This window comes from Emydura macquarii, unplaced genomic scaffold, assembly GCF_026122565.2.
Source record: "Emydura macquarii macquarii isolate MOO-44397 ecotype Brisbane River unplaced genomic scaffold, CSIRO-AGI_Emac_v2 contig_3287, whole genome shotgun sequence".
In the NCBI taxonomy this organism is placed as follows: domain Eukaryota; kingdom Metazoa; phylum Chordata; order Testudines; family Chelidae; genus Emydura; species Emydura macquarii.
Window position 1 is genome coordinate 1637467 of NW_027133424.1, and position 17905 is coordinate 1655371.

General features: G+C 47.0%; 1 protein-coding gene across 11 annotated transcripts in view; it reads right to left on the reverse strand.

The window, feature by feature from the left end:
• The window catches only part of LOC137142947 (protein FAM163A-like), a 98279-nt gene that overhangs the window by 51110 nt on the left and 29264 nt on the right, over positions 1-17905 (reverse strand). For 6 of the 11 annotated variants that reach the window (XM_067532488.1, XM_067532485.1, XM_067532482.1 and 3 more), the window contains exon 1: positions 16470-16891. The exons of 2 other annotated variants lie outside the window; for them this stretch is intronic. Coding sequence is in view for 1 of the 9 variants with exons in the window: in XM_067532481.1 (XP_067388582.1) it covers positions 16470-16644 (175 nt within the window). In the remaining 8 variants the exon portion in view is untranslated. Of the gene's footprint in view, positions 1-16469; positions 16892-17905 lie in introns of those variants that run through there. 3 more of the 11 variants (XM_067532487.1, XM_067532481.1, XM_067532489.1) reach the window with 2 other exon arrangements.

Sequence of the window (17905 nt, forward strand, 5' to 3'; positions counted from 1 at the left end):
TTTCTTCTGCGGGCAGAGGGACAAAACCGAGCGGGGCACCAGGAAGTGCCACCGCCATGGCATGGCCTCTCCTTCCCCACCATCAGCGAAGCTCCTCTCTGGGCCCTTTGCCAGCCTCAGTCTATCCAGCGTGGCCATGGAAAAAGGCAGGGCTGGGGCATGACCACTGCCAGGGGCACCAGGCATGCTTTTCTCCACCGCCATTTCCAATAAGTGTGAACTCCTTCGAGCTCCCCCTCCACTAAGTGAACCCTTCCCACCCCTACCCTCCCAGAATGGCTCCAGGGAAGGAGGTAACTGCTTGAGTCATATAGCCAAAGGGCAAAAGAAACAAGCAAGGAACTCCTGGACCCCCTGTTCCCACCGCACTACACTTTTTTCCACCCTGCAGGAGGGGCTAGGAGTCCAAAGTTACATAAAAGTTTAGAAAGCTCACAAGGGCAGCCGGCACAGCAGAAGCCTGTCGCCCAGTGACTAGCGGGTTAAAATGATCCAGTCTAGAGCTTCTCCAACCCCAACCACCACTTTTCATAAAAATCCCTAGGACATTTTCATTGCCCAGGTTTCAGAACAGCCTGATTTTTCCTTTTATTTTGAAGCAGTTTTGTCCCTGCTGGGGGGTGAGGGGAATTTTGCAAAAAGTATTTTAAAATAATCAAAATTTCAAAAGTGACTGGGGGAGAGGGAATGAAGAATTTTGATAAAAGTTGCAAAAACAGACTTTTTTTCAATCTTGAAAAGTTTCATTTGCAAACCAAAAAAATGTTAGCCAGCTCTTAGCCCACCACGTCAGCAGGTACAGAGCATAGAAAGGATGCACAGAACAGAGTTTGAAAAAACATGAATTGCGCTCCAACACCAGACTAAGATCTAAATGAATATGACAAAATATTTACAAACTGGTCTATCGCGAGGATGATTGTGAGGTTTTGCGGGGGGAGCGGGGAGGAGGAAAGGAGGGGGTTGTTGTTATTGATACAAAAATTGTATTTAAAAGGCTGACAGTTTCTAAAGGTCTTGTCAAACTCTGATACTCGGGATTCATAGACCAAACAGGATCTGGCCCAGGACTGCAGACAGATGTGCAGAGCCCAGCCTGCCTCTCCTGCAGCTCAGACTGGCCTTTCTCCCCAAAGTCCAGTCAACCTCCCTTCAAAGAGCATGAAACTACCATAACATCGAGGAGCCCTAGTCAAGGACCGTATTGTGCTAGGTGTTGTACAAACACAGAAAAAAAAAAAGAGACAGATTGGCAGCCTTCTGGGGCAGAGGCTAACTAATGTTCACTTTGCAAAACTCAGGCCACACCACAAACTGTTTGGGGCAGGGGCTGTGTGTTTATAAGAGTTCATTCCACATCTCGCACCATGGAGCTCTGATCCCAGCTGCTAGCAGTTGCTAGAATATGAATGATCATTTCATTTTGGGTAAGCCCCCCTTTCATTCCCCCACCCCTTGCATATCACCATCTCACCCTGCATCAAGAAATGTCACTGCTAATTGGGGACTTGATTCTGACCTCCCTCACACCAGGGTAAGTTCATTGGCTTCAATGGAGTGTCATTTAAAGCCTGGTCCTGTACCACTGGAGTCAATGGGACTGCGGTGTGTGCAGGATCCAGCCCTTACACCAGTGTATGTGAAATCAGAGTCATGGCCTGGGAAGGAAGCAGCTCTTTATTTGCTCTGTAAAGCACCATGCTATGGTGGATACACGCATGTTCCAGCAAGTCAGGCACAATAGAATAGGATGGAAAATGAGAACCAGAAGAGAAGAACTAGGCAATAAGCAGTAAAATAGACCTGGGGGTTCTGAACACCTAGGGACAGACTCCCAGTGGGGTCAATCAGTGTGTGACTCCAGTGGAGGCATGCTATTTACATGAGCTGTGCGTCACCCCCCTGCTACTTCTCGCTCCATCTGGCCGGTATTTGAGAGAGAAAAGAAATTCAACAGCCTCTCAGGTCTAAACAGCCCCTATCTGCCAAGGAGCTCAACTTGTGCAGAAAGAGAAAGCATCACTGTGAAATCAAGAACACAGATCTTGAAACTTGGCCCGAGCCCAATCCCACCTTTCACTGGACAAATCCTGGCTCCACCTTTCTACTTGGTGACCTCTGTCAAAAGACAGAAAGAAAAGAAAAGTTGAAAACCCCCAAAGGCTGTCAATCCCCATCTGACTGTAACTGACCGGTATATAATCAAGGTCACCCATCATCCGGGGGAGGTGGCACTCCATCAGTTCTATTTTCTGCAATGCTGCCAGCTTGTTCTGTGAATCTTGTTTCTTCTGAGCCTCAGGAAAGGTTCTTTGATTGGTTTTGGTTTCTGTTTAGCCCTTGAGAGCTTTCACATTATGATTGCCCTACAAAACATTGGCGCTTTTCTTCCCTTATTTTGCCTCTCCCACACCTCAAATTCTCAAAACTCAGATTGGAACTAGTAGGAAGTAAAAACCTTTTGAAAACAGCAGATCTGAGCATTGGGATTGAAAGCTGGCATCTCAACTACCTTATCCACTTGGCCATGGCAAAGTAACCTGATTTCTAATCATGGGGGCCGATCCATCTTTTAAGTGGGTCAGTGACAAAATTCCCACTGATTTGAGTGGGGATGTAATTCTGATTGTAAACTCACTGGAGCCAGTGTTACTTTTCTGTTATGTGTCTATAGAGGGTCTAACACTGGAGCCTCAGAGAGTATAATTATCAGAAGACGGAATGAATAGTGTAGGCCCAATAAAGGAGTTCTCCCTGATATGGCAGATCCCTAGAACACATCTTGTCCTGGCCCGGCTCACCAGGTCCTGAGAGCAGACAGGTGCACCAGAGAGGCAAGATAAATGCAAAGAAGGAAGGTGTTTTAAAATCAAACTTTCACTGTGCGCTTAATTGCTTCTGCAAAGTGTAGATAGGAATTCCCATGAGACCAGAAAACACTACACATGGCAAAAGTAACAGTTGGCAATTGTCCGGCATCTTTCATACAGAGATCTTCAAACACTTTACAGATCTTAATAAATTAAGACTCACCATCCCCTGTGAGGTAGGCATTATTAGTTCCCTTTTATGGATGGGAAAGCTACTGCAAAGAGAAGTTAAGTGACTTGCCAAAGTGCATCAGTGGCAGATCCAGGAATAAAAGCTAGTAATTCTGCTTCCTGTTCTCTTGCTCTAAACACCAGCTAACGCTTCCTACTATATGCCCAATGGACTAAACCCTGCAGACTTTATTCATTCCTTATCCAGGCAAAACTACTGTTAACTTCAGTAGAAATTTTGCCTGAGGCTGGAGTGCTGGATTGGCTCAAAACCAGATTTTCCATTATATGGATTTCAGCCAGTTATTGCTCTGAAAATTCAATTTTCACCCTCTCATGAGGATCCTCTGGACACGTTACTGTGCTAACCCTGTCAGTCCTTCACTACAGGTCGTTCCCTCGATTAATAATATTCTGCCCCACCCCCAAATCATTTCCCTAAACTCCACCCACAGTTCCCAAGTCTCACTCTCTCTGGGCAGGCTGAGAAGAGATTGATGCAGAACTTCCATACCCTCAAGAGGCAAGAAAAATATTGTCCCCTCTTATATTGCATATTTTTAAACCTTCTCTTATTCAACTGTATAATCAGTGCAGAATTTTCTTTGATTTCTCTATCTGATTGCCAGAAATGCTATAAAGGGTGCCTGTCCAAAGACTCTAGACAGAACTTGAATATACATCTTCATTGCTGCAGGACAATTAAGGAGAACCCACCATCAGAGATCCAAGCAACTTAAAAATTCAAATCCCCCTCCCTCTGCAGTTCCCTTCAGGTATATTCTCCTCCAGCCCATTTTCAAATGCCTGGAGGAAAATAAAGAGCTTTGCACCATGCCTCCGAGAGTCTTGAGATTCCGGTGACTTTGGATCAAGTGGGGATAAGGTGGGTATTCAGATGCTCAGTAAAGGGCTTTGGAGATCATCATGCAGGCTAGCTGCCCTTCGGTGTTGGATCACTGCCAGAAGCCGTTTATTGCCTTGTATACCCTTCTGCCACAAACAGGATCCCTCAGAGAAACTGAGTATTGTTTTACAATTACACATTTATGCCGGTAGGAGGCAGATAACTGTACGGTCAGTCCAAGAGGGGTGTAAGCTCACCAGAAGGAAAGAGTGAGCAGCAGGGAAAGAGGAGAAGAGATTAAAAGCAGAAATGAAGGAGCAAAGAGGTGGTCCAGTGGGGGTCCATCAAAGGCCAGATCCTGCACATGTTGAAATAAATGGCAAAGCTTCCCCCTGATTTCAGTAGCGCAGCATCACGTCTTCAGTGATGGATACAAGGGACCAGACCGGTGTTGCCTGAGGAGAAGCAGCCAGAGCTCCCCAGCTGGAGATTTCACACACCCAAGGGAATCTCCACCAGGTGTAGAACCAGCATCCCCAGCTTCTCTGCACCCCACCTTGCCCTGCAGGTCCTGGCATAGCTGGGAAAGAATGAGCATGACCCTGCTTATTCACTCCGCCCACCTCCTTCGTTTTTTTCCCCCCACCAGGAGCTTGGGACTGCCCCAGAGAACTACCTCTGCGTATAGCCCACAAAAGAGTCGAGGAGCCCAGTGATGTCTGCTCCGATCTGTCTGGTGGAACACACAACATGCAGGATCGGGGAGTGGCAATAACACATTGATTACAGTAGCAGATCAGGTCCCCTCTGTGACCTACACGCAGGAAGAGACAGACCCTGCCTGAAACACTTATAATCGACACAGCCAAGTTATAGAAAGGGTTGGAGAGGACCGGAAACTTGCCCAAGGTGACACCTTTGTTCTGTCATTGGCTCCAAATGCTCCTTATTCTTCTGATCTCAGGCTTGACACGAAGCCAGTGAGGGGCCTGGTCTTCCCTGGACCTTAGCATCCAACAAGTCAACTGCTAACAGACTCCTGTTAGCAGCAAGGCAAGTGGCCCAGGACACAGGCCCACTAGCTCTCCTGTGGACCTATCGGATGCTTGGCAGGATGCTTGGCAGGGCCTGATGAAATCCACTCTCGGGCACTTAAGAAACTAGTGGAAGCAATCTTGGAACTGTTAGCAATTATCTTTGAGAACTCAAGGCAGACAGGTGAGGTCTCAGAGGGCTGGAGAAGGGCAATTATAATCCCTTTAAAAGAGGGAACAAAGAGGACCTGGGTAATTATAGAACAGTCAGCCTAACTTTGATAGCTAGAAAGATACTGGAACAAATGATTAAGCAATCAATTTGGAAGCACCTAGAGGATAATAAGGAATAACCAACATGGATTTTTCAAGAACAGATCATGCCAAACAACTTAATTTCTTTCTTTGACAGGGTTATTGGCCCAGTGGATAACAGAGGGAAGCAATAGACGTGATATATCTGAATTTTGTAAGGATTTTTGACACAGTCCCACATGATGCTCATATAAGCAAACTAGGAAAATGTGATCTAGATGAAATTACTAACAGGTGGGTGCATAACCGGTTGAAAAACCATACTCATGGAGTCATTGTCAAACCGACGGGACATATCTAGTGGGGGCCCATTGGTGGTTGACGTAGGTCCAGTACTAATCAAACATTTTCTTCAACAATTTGGATGATGAACTGGACGATACACTTCTAAAATGTCTGGATGACACCAAACTGGGAAGGGTTGCTAGAATTTAAAAAGTTCTTGATAAATTGGAGAATTGGTCTGAAATTAACAAGATGAAATTCAACAAAGAAGTACAAAGTATTACATTTAGGAAGGGGGGAAAAAAATCAAATGCCCAAAGTACAAACTGGGGAACAACTGGCAAGCTGGTAGTACTGAAGAAAAGGATCTGGGAGGTCAGTGGATCACAAATTGAATATAAGTCAACAATGTCATGCCACTGCAGAAAAGGTTAATATCATTCTGGGATGTGATAACAGGAATGTTGTAAGTAAGACACAGGAGTCAATTGTTCTGCTCTACTTAACACTGGTGAGGTCTCAGCTGGAGTACTGTATCCAATTCTGGGTGCCACACTTTAAGAAAGATGTGGAGGGGAGCAACAAAAATGATAAAAGGTTTAGACACACGACCTATGAGGAAAGATTTAAAAAACTGGGCTCATTTAGTCTTGAGAAAAGGCGGCTGAGGGGGGACTTGATAATAGTCATCAAATATGTAAAAGGGTGTTATAAAGAAGATGCTGACCAATTGTTCTCCATGTCCACCGAGGGTAGGACAAGAAATATGGGCTTAATCTGCAGCAAGAGAAATTGAGGTTAGATATTAGGGAAAAAACTTTCTAACTCTGCGAGTAGTTAAGCACTGGAGCTGGTTACTTATGGAGGTTGTGGAATTCCCATCACTGGACGTTTTTAAGAAGAGGGTGGACAAACACCTGTCAGGGATGTTCTAGGTATACTTGGTCCTGCCTCAGTATGTGTGGGGGAGCTGGACTAGATGACCTTTCAAGGTCTCTTCCAGCCCTATATCTCTATGATTCTGTAAGATGACCATCAATTCTGCTCGTAGCATTTGTCTTATAGGGTCAGAGCTCTCTTTCCAAGGCCTGGTTGGGATGCATTGATGGGGGTAGGGAAGAGAGATCTAGCACTGAATAGAACTGGTGAATCAATTGTGACATGCTTGCAGATCATTGCATAAACATCTGCATTAAAACAAAAAATACCCAATAATGTAAAAAGTTATTATTATTATTGCTCTTGCAAGTTTTTAAACACAAGGAAATCACTAACTGGTCTGCCAGCGGTGAATCCGCTCTGAAATCAGAGAGACGGTCACGTGCTCCATGGCTGGGAGAAGAAATAGAGTAACTGCCAGGGCATCATTTCATGGTTTGCGGAAGGGTGGGGCAGTCTGGTCTTCATCAAAGGTGCTTTCCCCTTACATCTCTCAGTCCCACCCATGTATCTTGCTTAGACGGCCTTGTCAGAAACCATCAATGCCCCTCCTATCTCTATCAGTAGGGTGGCCACTGAGTGAAGTCATGTGCCTCCAGACACTACCAAAGAGAGGGGTCAGGCCAGGGAAATGGATTCAGTACTTTTCCTGTCATGCTGCATGCAAGGAATTGGGGGGGGTTTTGTAGTTACAGTTCCCAATGCTCATTATCTGGAGAAGAACCAAAACTGGCAAGGAGAGAAATACCGAGACTGTTACCCAGCCTTTTTGTGCCTTCGCTGCAGGTGCTTCCCTTTAGTTAATGCCACAAACAGTTAAGTCATAGAGAAGTGCCATGTCCAGCCTATCAAAGTGGGAGAGACAAACAGCTCCTCACCCTCCAACTGCCAGACACCTAGGGGGCAGGATTTAACTCAACCTAGTTAACAGATGATAAAGACACACTGCCTTGTCTACACTAGGCATTTGACACGTTAGCAAACACCTTCTAAATCCTAGCCTAGACAAGGCTTATGTGAATAATAAAGACACTAGATCAAAAATTTTAGGCAGGGCACTGTATCTTGCTGGAGCTCTACATGGGCTCATTGCAGGCTTTGATTTGACAAGCTGCTGTGTTTGGGCTCCCTCTCATATGTCAGGGTGCATGGGGCTCTATGCAGGAGAAGGAATAGCTTAACGGAACAGGAACTAATTAAGCGTACTTTCTTAAGTGCTCCTTGGTGCCCTGCTGGGATTCTTCAGTGAAGTCCTGCTGTCGTGTCTGTTTTAGCTGCCCTGGTTAGAACATGCAGTACACAGTCTGGGAGACTGGAGGAGCTCCTGCAGAGGAGCGATTCCGTTTCGTTCCATTCCATCGCCGAATTGGGATGAAAGTCAAGAGATTTTATTTTGTGTCTATTTTCTCACCTTTTCTGCATGAGTTAGTGCCCCAGGGTCAGATTCTTAACGGAATCTGGGGCCAGACTTTCACATGCCCCACATGTACCCACAATCAGCACCAGATTTTCCAAAGAACATCATGCCAATTGAAGCCTCTAAATAAAGACCAGTTTTTAAAGAGTGCTCAGCACCCAACATGTACCCACTATGTTGAGCTCTTCAAAATCTGGCCCTGGGGCCCCAGTGGTAGAGCCACCACTGGCAGCAGATCTCTCTCAGGCAGGAATGGGCAAACTGCTTCAAATGAAACAAAGGCTCCACCAGAGCTTTGTCCAGAACCAGTTCCACAGCGGCTTCTTTCAAAGGTTTGAAAAAAATGTCTATCAGTGCCACCTCCACGATGGCTGGCTCTGACCAGGCAGCTCCTGACCAGGGTTTTAAACAAACTGGCCAACCATGGCTATCTCCCCTCCATGCCCTGATGAGTAGGTGCTGGATCTTCCAACCCATTCTGCCTCTGTTACTATCATTAAAGCGTCTCAGCTTTGGATAGCAGCACACCACCTTCCGCCCCAGAAAGCTTTGCCTTGTTGCACGTTGGCCCTGTGCCTCCCTATCTGACACGACTCTTGACCCCTGCAATATCTGTTGGGGAAATTGTAAATCTTGTTCTGCACAAAAGCCGTGCCCAGAGGAAAGCTTCCAGTGACGGGTGAAGCCTAATGTAAACCCGCGGGCTTTGGACACATCTGCTGCATTAGACTCCAAGATCCCAAGTTCAGATGGAGATTGCTCACGATTCAAAACTGCCACTAAGCATCTCAAAACTTTCTCTGAAATCCTTCTGACTTTTCAAGAAACACTGGCCATTACTGATTAAAGAGGCAAGGCAATTTCAGGGAAATATAAATATAAATAACAATCCGTACCATTGAGCTGGAAAATACTGCATCTGCTGCTGCTATGATGTGGTTACAGACATGATGTTCTGTTTGATGTGGTTATAGATAATTAACAAGATTCTGGCTGATGGAGTGGATATGTTGTTTGCCCTAGGATCAGCAGTTTAGTCATATAGACACCTTAAAATAGGCCCAAAAGCTTAATGTAAAGCTATAAATCCCAATGTAGCTGCAGTCCATATGTGCAGTCCATTTGTGTCCTTTGAATCCAAAGAGGAAAGATGCCCTGGTAGTTAAGGACTCTGATCTGCATTCTGATCAGTGCTCTGACTCAGACTTCCTATGTGACCTTGGCAAATTACTTAGACCTACATTCTCAACAACATCCCCTGGTTTTGCATACCCATTTTGAGTTGTCTAAAGCCTGATTCTGAGAGGGTCTGAGCATTCCCAGATCCAATTGACTTCACTAGAGCTCTCCAGCAGGGTGTCCAAAATTAGGGGCTCCTCTGGAAGACAGAAACCTACTTCCTTCTGTGCCACAGTTTTCTCCTCTCTAAAATGGGGACAATCCTCCCTCCCACAGAGGTATGCTTTGAAGAGATATTCATCTATTTTTATGAGGTGCTCAGATACTACAGTAATGAACGCTATGGTAAAGCCTGGCAATAAATTAGCAGGCAGGTGAACCAAGAGGAAGTTGACTCTGTTCCTGTGTGAGTTAAGGAAGGGGTGTTTGATATTTGACACACATGGGGCTCTGAAGGGGATAATTGGTTTGAAGCCATTGGAACTGTAGGTCCCAGAGTTCCCTCAGAATTGATTTGTGCTGACTGCCACAGTCTGGCCAGCATGGGTCCAAATTCCATACAGCACCATGAACACAGAAAAGGCTGTTATGGCCATTGACTACCTTGTGGCTCAAATCGGTTGTTCTCAGTCCAGTTTGTAGTGGACAGTGTCCACATCCCAAAACCACCAACACAAGTGTCCCCCCTCCCCTCAATCTGGCAGTCTCAGCAAAGAGTCCAAGAACTGAATGAACGATGCAGATTGAACTCCTTGCTCGGCCTCCGAAGCAACCTTGCCAGGTCAGGCATGAGCACTTTGATAGGGATCTTGCACTGTTGCAAGTTGGGCTGAAACCCGTTCTGAGGACAAATAGGCTTCAGTCTCTAAGACTGCTACCTTTCGCCAACACAAAATCCAGATTAAAAGGAGGAGCGTGTTTATGGCTTTAACTGTCGCCAATGTAAAGTGGTGTCACTCCACTGAAGTTAGTGGAGGGTTTAACCCCTAGAACCAAATGTACATGCATTTGGTGCATTGACTTTGACAGAGCTCTGCTGATTTACATCAGCTCAGGACCTAGCTATTTCTCTATTTTAATCAGCCTTCCCCTCAGGTACCGGTATTTTTTGTTTCTGTTTATCGGTCTAAAGACTTCCTTGGATAATTATCAGCGATGCAATAATGGACCTTTCCCATTACTCTGCCAATGCACACTTGATAGTCATCTTCTCCATAAGGGAGCCTTTGGAGCTGAGAAATTTCAAAGCTGCCCAGCAGATTTGGGCACCCAATTCCCATTCATTTAACCAAAGTCCAGAAACCTTGGACAGCTTTAAAATGCCTTGGTCCAAAACTTCCAGGCCAAATCTATCCCTGGTGGAAGCAGCTGCAGTTCCGCTAGCTTCCATGGAGCTCTGCCTCCTTGTAGCAGGGCTTCATTTGACCTTCTGTGCACTGCCTTTCTTCTCTCATGAAAGCAGGTTGCCTCCGATGCCAAAAAAACACGGAGACTTGGTTACAAAAATAAAAGCCCCTCTGCTATTTAACTGAGGTTAGTCCTGCCTTGAGCAAGGGGTTGACTAGATGACCTCCTGAGGTTCCTTCCAACTCTAATATTTTATGATTCTAAGTTTTGATCTGTAAAATGATCCATTAATGTCTCTTTTTCGTTTCAAAGTGACGTAGCATGTGACTGTCAAACAGCCAGGGCTCCATATCGATCTCTATAAGTAACTGCCAGACCAGACCAGAAGAAGAGTTCTAGGTGGCTCGAAAGCTTGTCTCTCTCACCAACAGAAGTTGGTCCAGTGAAAGATATCTCCCCCATCTTGCTCTTTTCTTGGCAGCCAGTAGCGACAGGATTTAGAGAGGCTGGGGGAGGGGCAACACTGCCCATCAGCTACAGGAAAGCAGAGACTGTCTTCCTGCGGATGATAGAAGACATACAGCTGGGACTGTCAACATTATCTTGGAGCATAAGCAGAGATTTATTTTAATGGCTCATTAACTGTAATTACGTTCACCAAGTAATACTCCAATAGCATCCCACATGCTTACATACAACAGGGATGGGCAGGCGCTTAAGAAAACCCCAAGACAGAGAGCAATTGAACCTTTTAAGAGAAAACAAAGGCAAGTCTCCGGACTCCCTTCTTGCTTTAGTTCAAGCAATGGAGGCCCATGCTTTTAGCTTACATTAGAACCTCACTGTGGGCTTAAGCAGGGTCAGTTTTACGTTCATATAAATCAAAATTAAGCAGACAAAGGAACACATTCTGGGGTGGGGAAATAACATACTAGATGCACAAAGTGACTGAAAACCTAAGTAAGAGCTGCCTCCGACAATACCGGACCTCTGCTGCTATCCTTCACCATTGGATTTAGATCTGGATAAGGCACTGAGACAACATTTGTGGCCCTGGTAGACAACCTTCTTATGTGGGCAAGGGACAAGTATATGGGCTCTCTTAGCAGCGTTTGTCACATCAGATGTTCTGCTGCTGATTAGCCTCGGAGACCTGGCAGAAGCAGATGGAGTTGTTTTATTTGCTTTGCTTGGTCCTTCTTACAAGAAGAGCTTTCCAAAATGAAATGCCATTGAAAACCTCAAATATCAGAACCATAACTTCTCTTTATGACCAAACAAAAGGACCGTCCAAGCCTGCCTAGGCATGGCACCATCCAAATCTTCCACAGTCCTCCCCATTGGCCAGGACCAGCTGAACCAGCCCCAGCCCTACCCCAGGATCAGGACTAGGCAAACCTATCCTGGCTCTGCCCACTATATTGACACTTTGGAATAGACTCAGAGTCATAGAACTGTAGAGCTGGAATGGACCTCAAGAGGCCATCAAGTCCAGCCCCCTGTGCTAAGGCAGGACCAAGTAAACCTAGACCATCCCTGACAGGTATTTGTCCAGCCTGTTCTTAAAAACTTCTAATGACGGGTATTCCACAACCTCCTTTGGAAGCCTGTTCCAGAGCTTAACTATCCTTCTAGTTAGCAAGGTTCTCCTAATAGCTAACCTAAATCTCCCTTGCTGCAGATTAAGCCCATTTCTTCTTGTCCTACCTTCCGTGGACATGGAGAACAATTGATCACCATCCTCTTTATAACAGCCCTTACCACAACTGAAGACTTAACAGGTCCCATCTTTGGCTTCTTTTCTCAAGACTAAACATGCCTCACAGGTCTGATTTTCTATCTTTTTTTTTCCTTGGCATTTGTGTTGCCCTCCTCTGGACTCTTTCTAATTTGTCCGCATTTTCCCTAAAGTGTGACACCCAGAATTGGACACAGTACTCAGCTGAGGCCTCTCCAGTGCCGAGTAGAGCAGAACAGTAACCTCCTGGGTCTTAAATATGATGCTCTTGTTTATACACCCCAAAACAATATTAGCCTTTTTTGCAACCACATCACATTGTTGACTCGTATTCAATTTCTGATCCACTATAATCCTTTTCACCTAACCAGTTATTCCTCATTCTGTAGCTATGCATTTGATTTTTTGCTCCCTGACTACTTTGCACTTCTCTTCCTTGAATTTAATTTTGTTTTTCCAATTTGTTAAGATCATTTTGAATTCTAACCCTGTCCTCCAAAAGGTTAGCAACCCCACACAACTTGATATCATCTACACATTTTATAAGCATACTCTCCACTCCATTATTTGAATGGTACCAGACCCAAGACTGACCCTACAGGACTTCACTAAATACATCCTCCTAGTCTGACAGCGAACCATTGATAACTGCTCTTTCAGTATGGTCTTTCAACCATTAGTGCACCCACCTTATATAGGAATTTTACCTAAGCCACAGTAAATTCACCTAGTTTGTTTATTAGAATGTCATATGGAACTGTGTCAAAAGCCTTACTCATGTATGACAGAAGACAGTTTCCCTGTAGCTCTTTTATAGTATCATCACACTACTCCCTACAAAAAGCATTTTTTTTTTGCACGCGCTTTGGATCCCTCTCTCCTGTCCTAGTCATGTCATCTTACAGCCACCTTTCAGGCAAAGTAGCACTGGATGGGACTCCTCCCTTATTTACTGACCAGATAGGTCACATTTAACTTACACAGACCATTCCTTTTGCATCTCACCCCTGCTGCTCCTGGGAACTCTCACACCACTTGACCATAGGTATAACGCTCTCAGTTCTAGTGGAGTTACTGCTGCTTTCAATTGTCTAACTGAGAGGGGAATCAGGTCTTAAGACCTGAGCCCTGGTTTCCCAGCTGACAGCCTTTATTGCAATGGCCACCATTCTGCAATGGATCCTCCTGCATTTTAAAGTGTAATAACATATTCCAAGGTGGACAGCTATTGTGACATCATATCCTGGGTACTGGAGGTGCCTGACCTTTGATCATGTAAGAACTCCACCCTGTTCTGGGCTTGCACAATGTGTCACTCAACTGGGACCAATTTTCCTTTTACTTCTCTCAGTGTTACACTGTTGGAACTCTATGAGGCTTGATTCTGAGCTCATTTATGCTGAGGTGCATGAGGTATAACTCCAATTAAGACAATGGATTTGGGCCTTAACCCTTACCTCATGCTCACCAATGTGAGTAAACGGGACCCAATTTGGCTCTGTGTACTCCATGGACAGGGTACAGATCCCACTTAAAGGGTGAATGAAAAGTGGATCTCTGATGCTGAGTGGTGCATGGAAGACACCCAAGAGATACATATTCGTGATGGGAGAATGAGGTTCGCCATGAAACCACCTAGAGCTGCCTTATGGATTTTGGCCTAGCAGAATGAAAAACGTGGCATGAAATCGCTTAACATTTCCAGCAGATGAAGTGTGAAACATATTTTCAAAAAAGAGGCAGTAACAGCTGCACTAAATATTTCATCTCAGTAGCAAAAACAGTCATGTAAAAGGTCAGAACCTCAAACTGTGAACAGCTGAGCGAGGATCTCAATTTCTGCTCTCCTAGCAGATGTGGAGGAAAGGAAATCAGATGGGTGGGGGGAAGGGCAGACAAGATTGTGTGCCTATTGTTCTCTATCTAAGCTTATCTACCTCCATTTAGTGTGAATGACTGGCAGCTCATTCGAGTGCTGGATTTATCCGCAGAATAGATACAGCAATGGGATGTGGTGGTTCTATTTCTGTTTATGCCTGTTGTTAAATTAACAGGTCTTGCTCAGGCCGCAATCAACATTGTTAAAACCTGGATATTTATGGCTCCTTCATGGAAACCAGACCACGACACCCCTACCCAGCCTTCTATGGAGGGAGGAGTGTATTGGGTGTTTTGTGACTGGAATTGAGCAACAGGGTGCCTGAAAGAAGTTCCAAAGGGTGGAAAGACCTAGGAGCATTAGGCATTCATTCAGGGAAATCCTCTGGCCTGTGTCACACAGGAGGTCAGACTAGACAATCACAATGGTTCTGTCTGGCCTTAGAATCTGGTAATCTGATCTTTGTCTGTGGTAACTTCTGTCAATAACTCATTCGATAGCTTTCTATGCTTGGATTTCCCTTCTTCCCTGCTCAGACCCACCTCTGTTCACAGCAACTCAAACATGAATCTGATCTTTCAAAAAACACTATGAGTTTTCCAGATCTCAGCATCTACTAGACTTTTTTTCATACCTCAAACCATTACAAGACAAAACAATGAGGGAAGATTTGTTTTTCCACCAGGGCACAGGCCTTCTTGGACCGCTTTGGAGTGGACTTTCTACTTGGAGTGGAGTGGGCAATGGCGTGGTTACTAAAGCCAATGTGGACACCACTGCACGGAACATCAGTAACCCACACTGCAGTTTAACACGGGCTGCCAAGCAGTCAGTTCACAGCCCTTCATCAGCACTATCTTCATCATTCCAGCCTGATCCTGCTCTTGCTACACCAGCAGTAACCCCACTGAAGACCCATCACTGTAAAAATCCCTGGCATGAGGAGAATCAGACCTGTTGTCTCGTTAATTAATTGCCACTAGCATGGCAAAGGCTAATCTCTAGTTATCACAATCTCTGGTTTATCAACATGTGAAAACCCTACCCATCTAATAAGTTTATGACACTCCCCAGATCACTAGCAAAGCTGCCCAGCTTAGCACTTCCTCTGATCCTTCTGAGACTATATTAATTCTAACTAACTAAAAATCAGGCTCTGGAACAGCATCACATTTAAAAATTAAGCTACTCGGGGCAGATCATTGGGAGGGGGGGCGGAAATGGTAAGAGAACTGTGTGTGTACTGATGGAATATTCCACAGTATATTTGAAAGTCTCTACAATATACAGACAGAAACACCACCACAGAGAGGAAACCCAGCTGCATCGCTAAAGGTTACCACGTGCCCTTTTGCAGGGAACAGAAATTCAGCCTCCAGGATAACCTCGGAGAAAACCAATCCCACAAACAGTGAAGTGGTCACCCACATAGTACAGATCTTAATGTTCAGGCCAGTCCTTTGGAGCCAGTAGCTCTCCTTTCTAATCATGGACGTGCAGTGGGAGACAACACAGACTGATCCCTGGCAATAAACAAAGCGATTGGAGTTCTTTCATTTCAGCAAATCAGGCGGATGAGGCTGTCACTCAGCTGGATGTATTTGAGAGCAAGGTTGGGGCTATACTGAGCTACAATATCCTGGCAGTACAGAGCACCCTGCATAATGGGGCTGGAAATGGTAGGAGCCCCATCACCTGGGACTTTTAAAACTTAGCCTAGGAAGGGAAGCCTGCTGTAGGGAGCAATCTGCCTTGGCACAAACACAAGTTGCTAAACCCTTCTCCTCTCTGGTTGCTAGTACTCCTCAAGGAGAGGGTATTATTGCTTTAAATAAAAACAAAGAAAATCAAGTTAGCCAAGAGATGGGAAAGTCTACGCCAGCAGACTGTGCTCTTGCAAGGAGTGGCTGTCTTGACAAAAGCCCTCCCACACTTCAGTGGGGCTATCACAGAGCAGAGCTCTGGGTCAGATGGAGGGACATCTAGCTGGACATCAAACAGCCCAGTGTCAAGGGTTGCCCCATGGTGCCCGCTCACCAGAGCTTGGGCTCCGATAGCCTCTGCTCAGTCGAACAAAGCATGTCAGCGCCGCAGCATTTCCCAGTGGCCGGATCAGACTTTCCTTTTCTAGGAACCCACCCGGTCTCCCCCTCCCCCACTTTTTTCTTGAGGGCGGGGGGGGGGAGCAGCGAGATAATTAAATTAAATGTCCTAGCTGGGGCGCCTGGATGGGAGATCAGCAGAGAGGAGCCATCCCCCCCCCCCCCCAGCATAACAGCCAGGCATTTTCCCCGGGGGTCCGTGCGGGAGGGGGACACCCAGCCGAGAAGGGGAGTTTATAGACGGGAAATGTCCCGCTGTCTTCTGGCCGCGGATCCCCCTTGGCGCCGGCTTCTCCCGGTTGATTTCGGGGGCGAAAAAAAACAAACCCTCCCCCACCTCGAGGGCAGGACCGGTGTAGTTTGGCGCCCTAGCCCCCACCCCTGCCAGGCGCAGACCGCAGCTTACCTTGGAAGCGTCTGCTCCGACCGATCGGCCCCCCCGCCCGCTCTGGGGGCTGCTGCTGCTGCTGGGGTGGCAGGGGACGGACGCGCCTGTCGCTTTCTGAGCCTCCAGGCAGCGCTGGGCACCGGCCGGCCCCCGGGGAGGTGGAAGGAGGGCGGCCCGCCCGGGAGGCCAGCTGCTGTTGGAAAAACAGGAGCCCCGGGCGGGGCAGTGAGTTGCCCCCAGCGCAGCGTCAAACTCCCGCTGCCAGGGCAGGCACCGTACTGGAGAAAGGGGCACCCCCCAGCCTCCCCGCGGCTCCCACCGGCAGGAGAGATCCGGAGCGGTCACAGCGCGGCTGGAGCAGCGGGAGAGAGCAGCAGCTCCCCACAGAGCCCAGCCGGGCGCCAGGAAGCTCCCGAGCGGGGGGGCAGGGAGGGAGGGAGGGAAGGAAGGGGGGGGGAGGGCAGGGAGCTGACGCTGAGGCCAACAGGTTGTAAATCCCTCCTTAGTTCTCAGCCTATCGATCCAGAAACGCAGGGCACCTGCGAGCGCTCGCCAGCCCCGCCCTGAGCCACCGGCTTCCCCCAACCCTGGGCCCTGTCCCTGGTGCTGGAAACCACGCCGCGGCTCAGTAACTCGCCTGCCCTCCTCTCCCAGTGCGTCTGTAGGTACTGCACAGCCCCGCTCTGAATTCCGCGCCCCGGCAGCCGCCTCACAGTCTGTGCAGGTGCTAATGAAATCTGACCTTCTACCCGGCCCAAACGACACCGACCCTCTCCTAGAACCGGCGGGGGAAGAGGGGTTCTGCGTGAAATCCATCTGCTAAACCTCTTTATTCCCTCTGGCTAGGCTTGTGAGAGCCGTTTTTATCCAAGGCCCATTGTCTCAAGGAATGAAACCCTTCCGGCTGCCAGCACAAAAGCCGGATCAGCGCTTCCAATGACCAGCCTGCAGCAGTGGTGTTCCCTGGTGGACTTGGTGACTTGAGCTCTGCCACATCCCCAGGCAGGAGGCACAGATGGAGGATACACAGATGAGATGGGGATATGAAAGCCAGCCCCAGGATTTCTTTCAGATAAGATTAGGCCCTGTGCAAAATAGAGCCTATCTTTGGCACACTTTAGTCCTGGACAGCAGGCCCTGTTACAAGACACTACTTCTACTCCTAACAGCTGCGGCCCTCACTTAGGTAGCTGTTCATTCCCACCCCCCAACAGGTGCCCCTGGAGGCAAGTAATAGCCACACATGGGCTCTTGGAATTAGTGCTCTGAAGGCTAGGGCAATACTTAAGCTACATGCAGCACCAAGCCTCAGTCTATCAACTCTCATGCTTCAGGCCATAAGCCAACCATGATAATGATCAGGAAGGAGATTTTCCACCTGTGCATTTTATTGTACAGTTACGTAGCTGCATTAGGAAGGTTCATTTTGCTTTTCTTTGACTGTGAATGCTGCC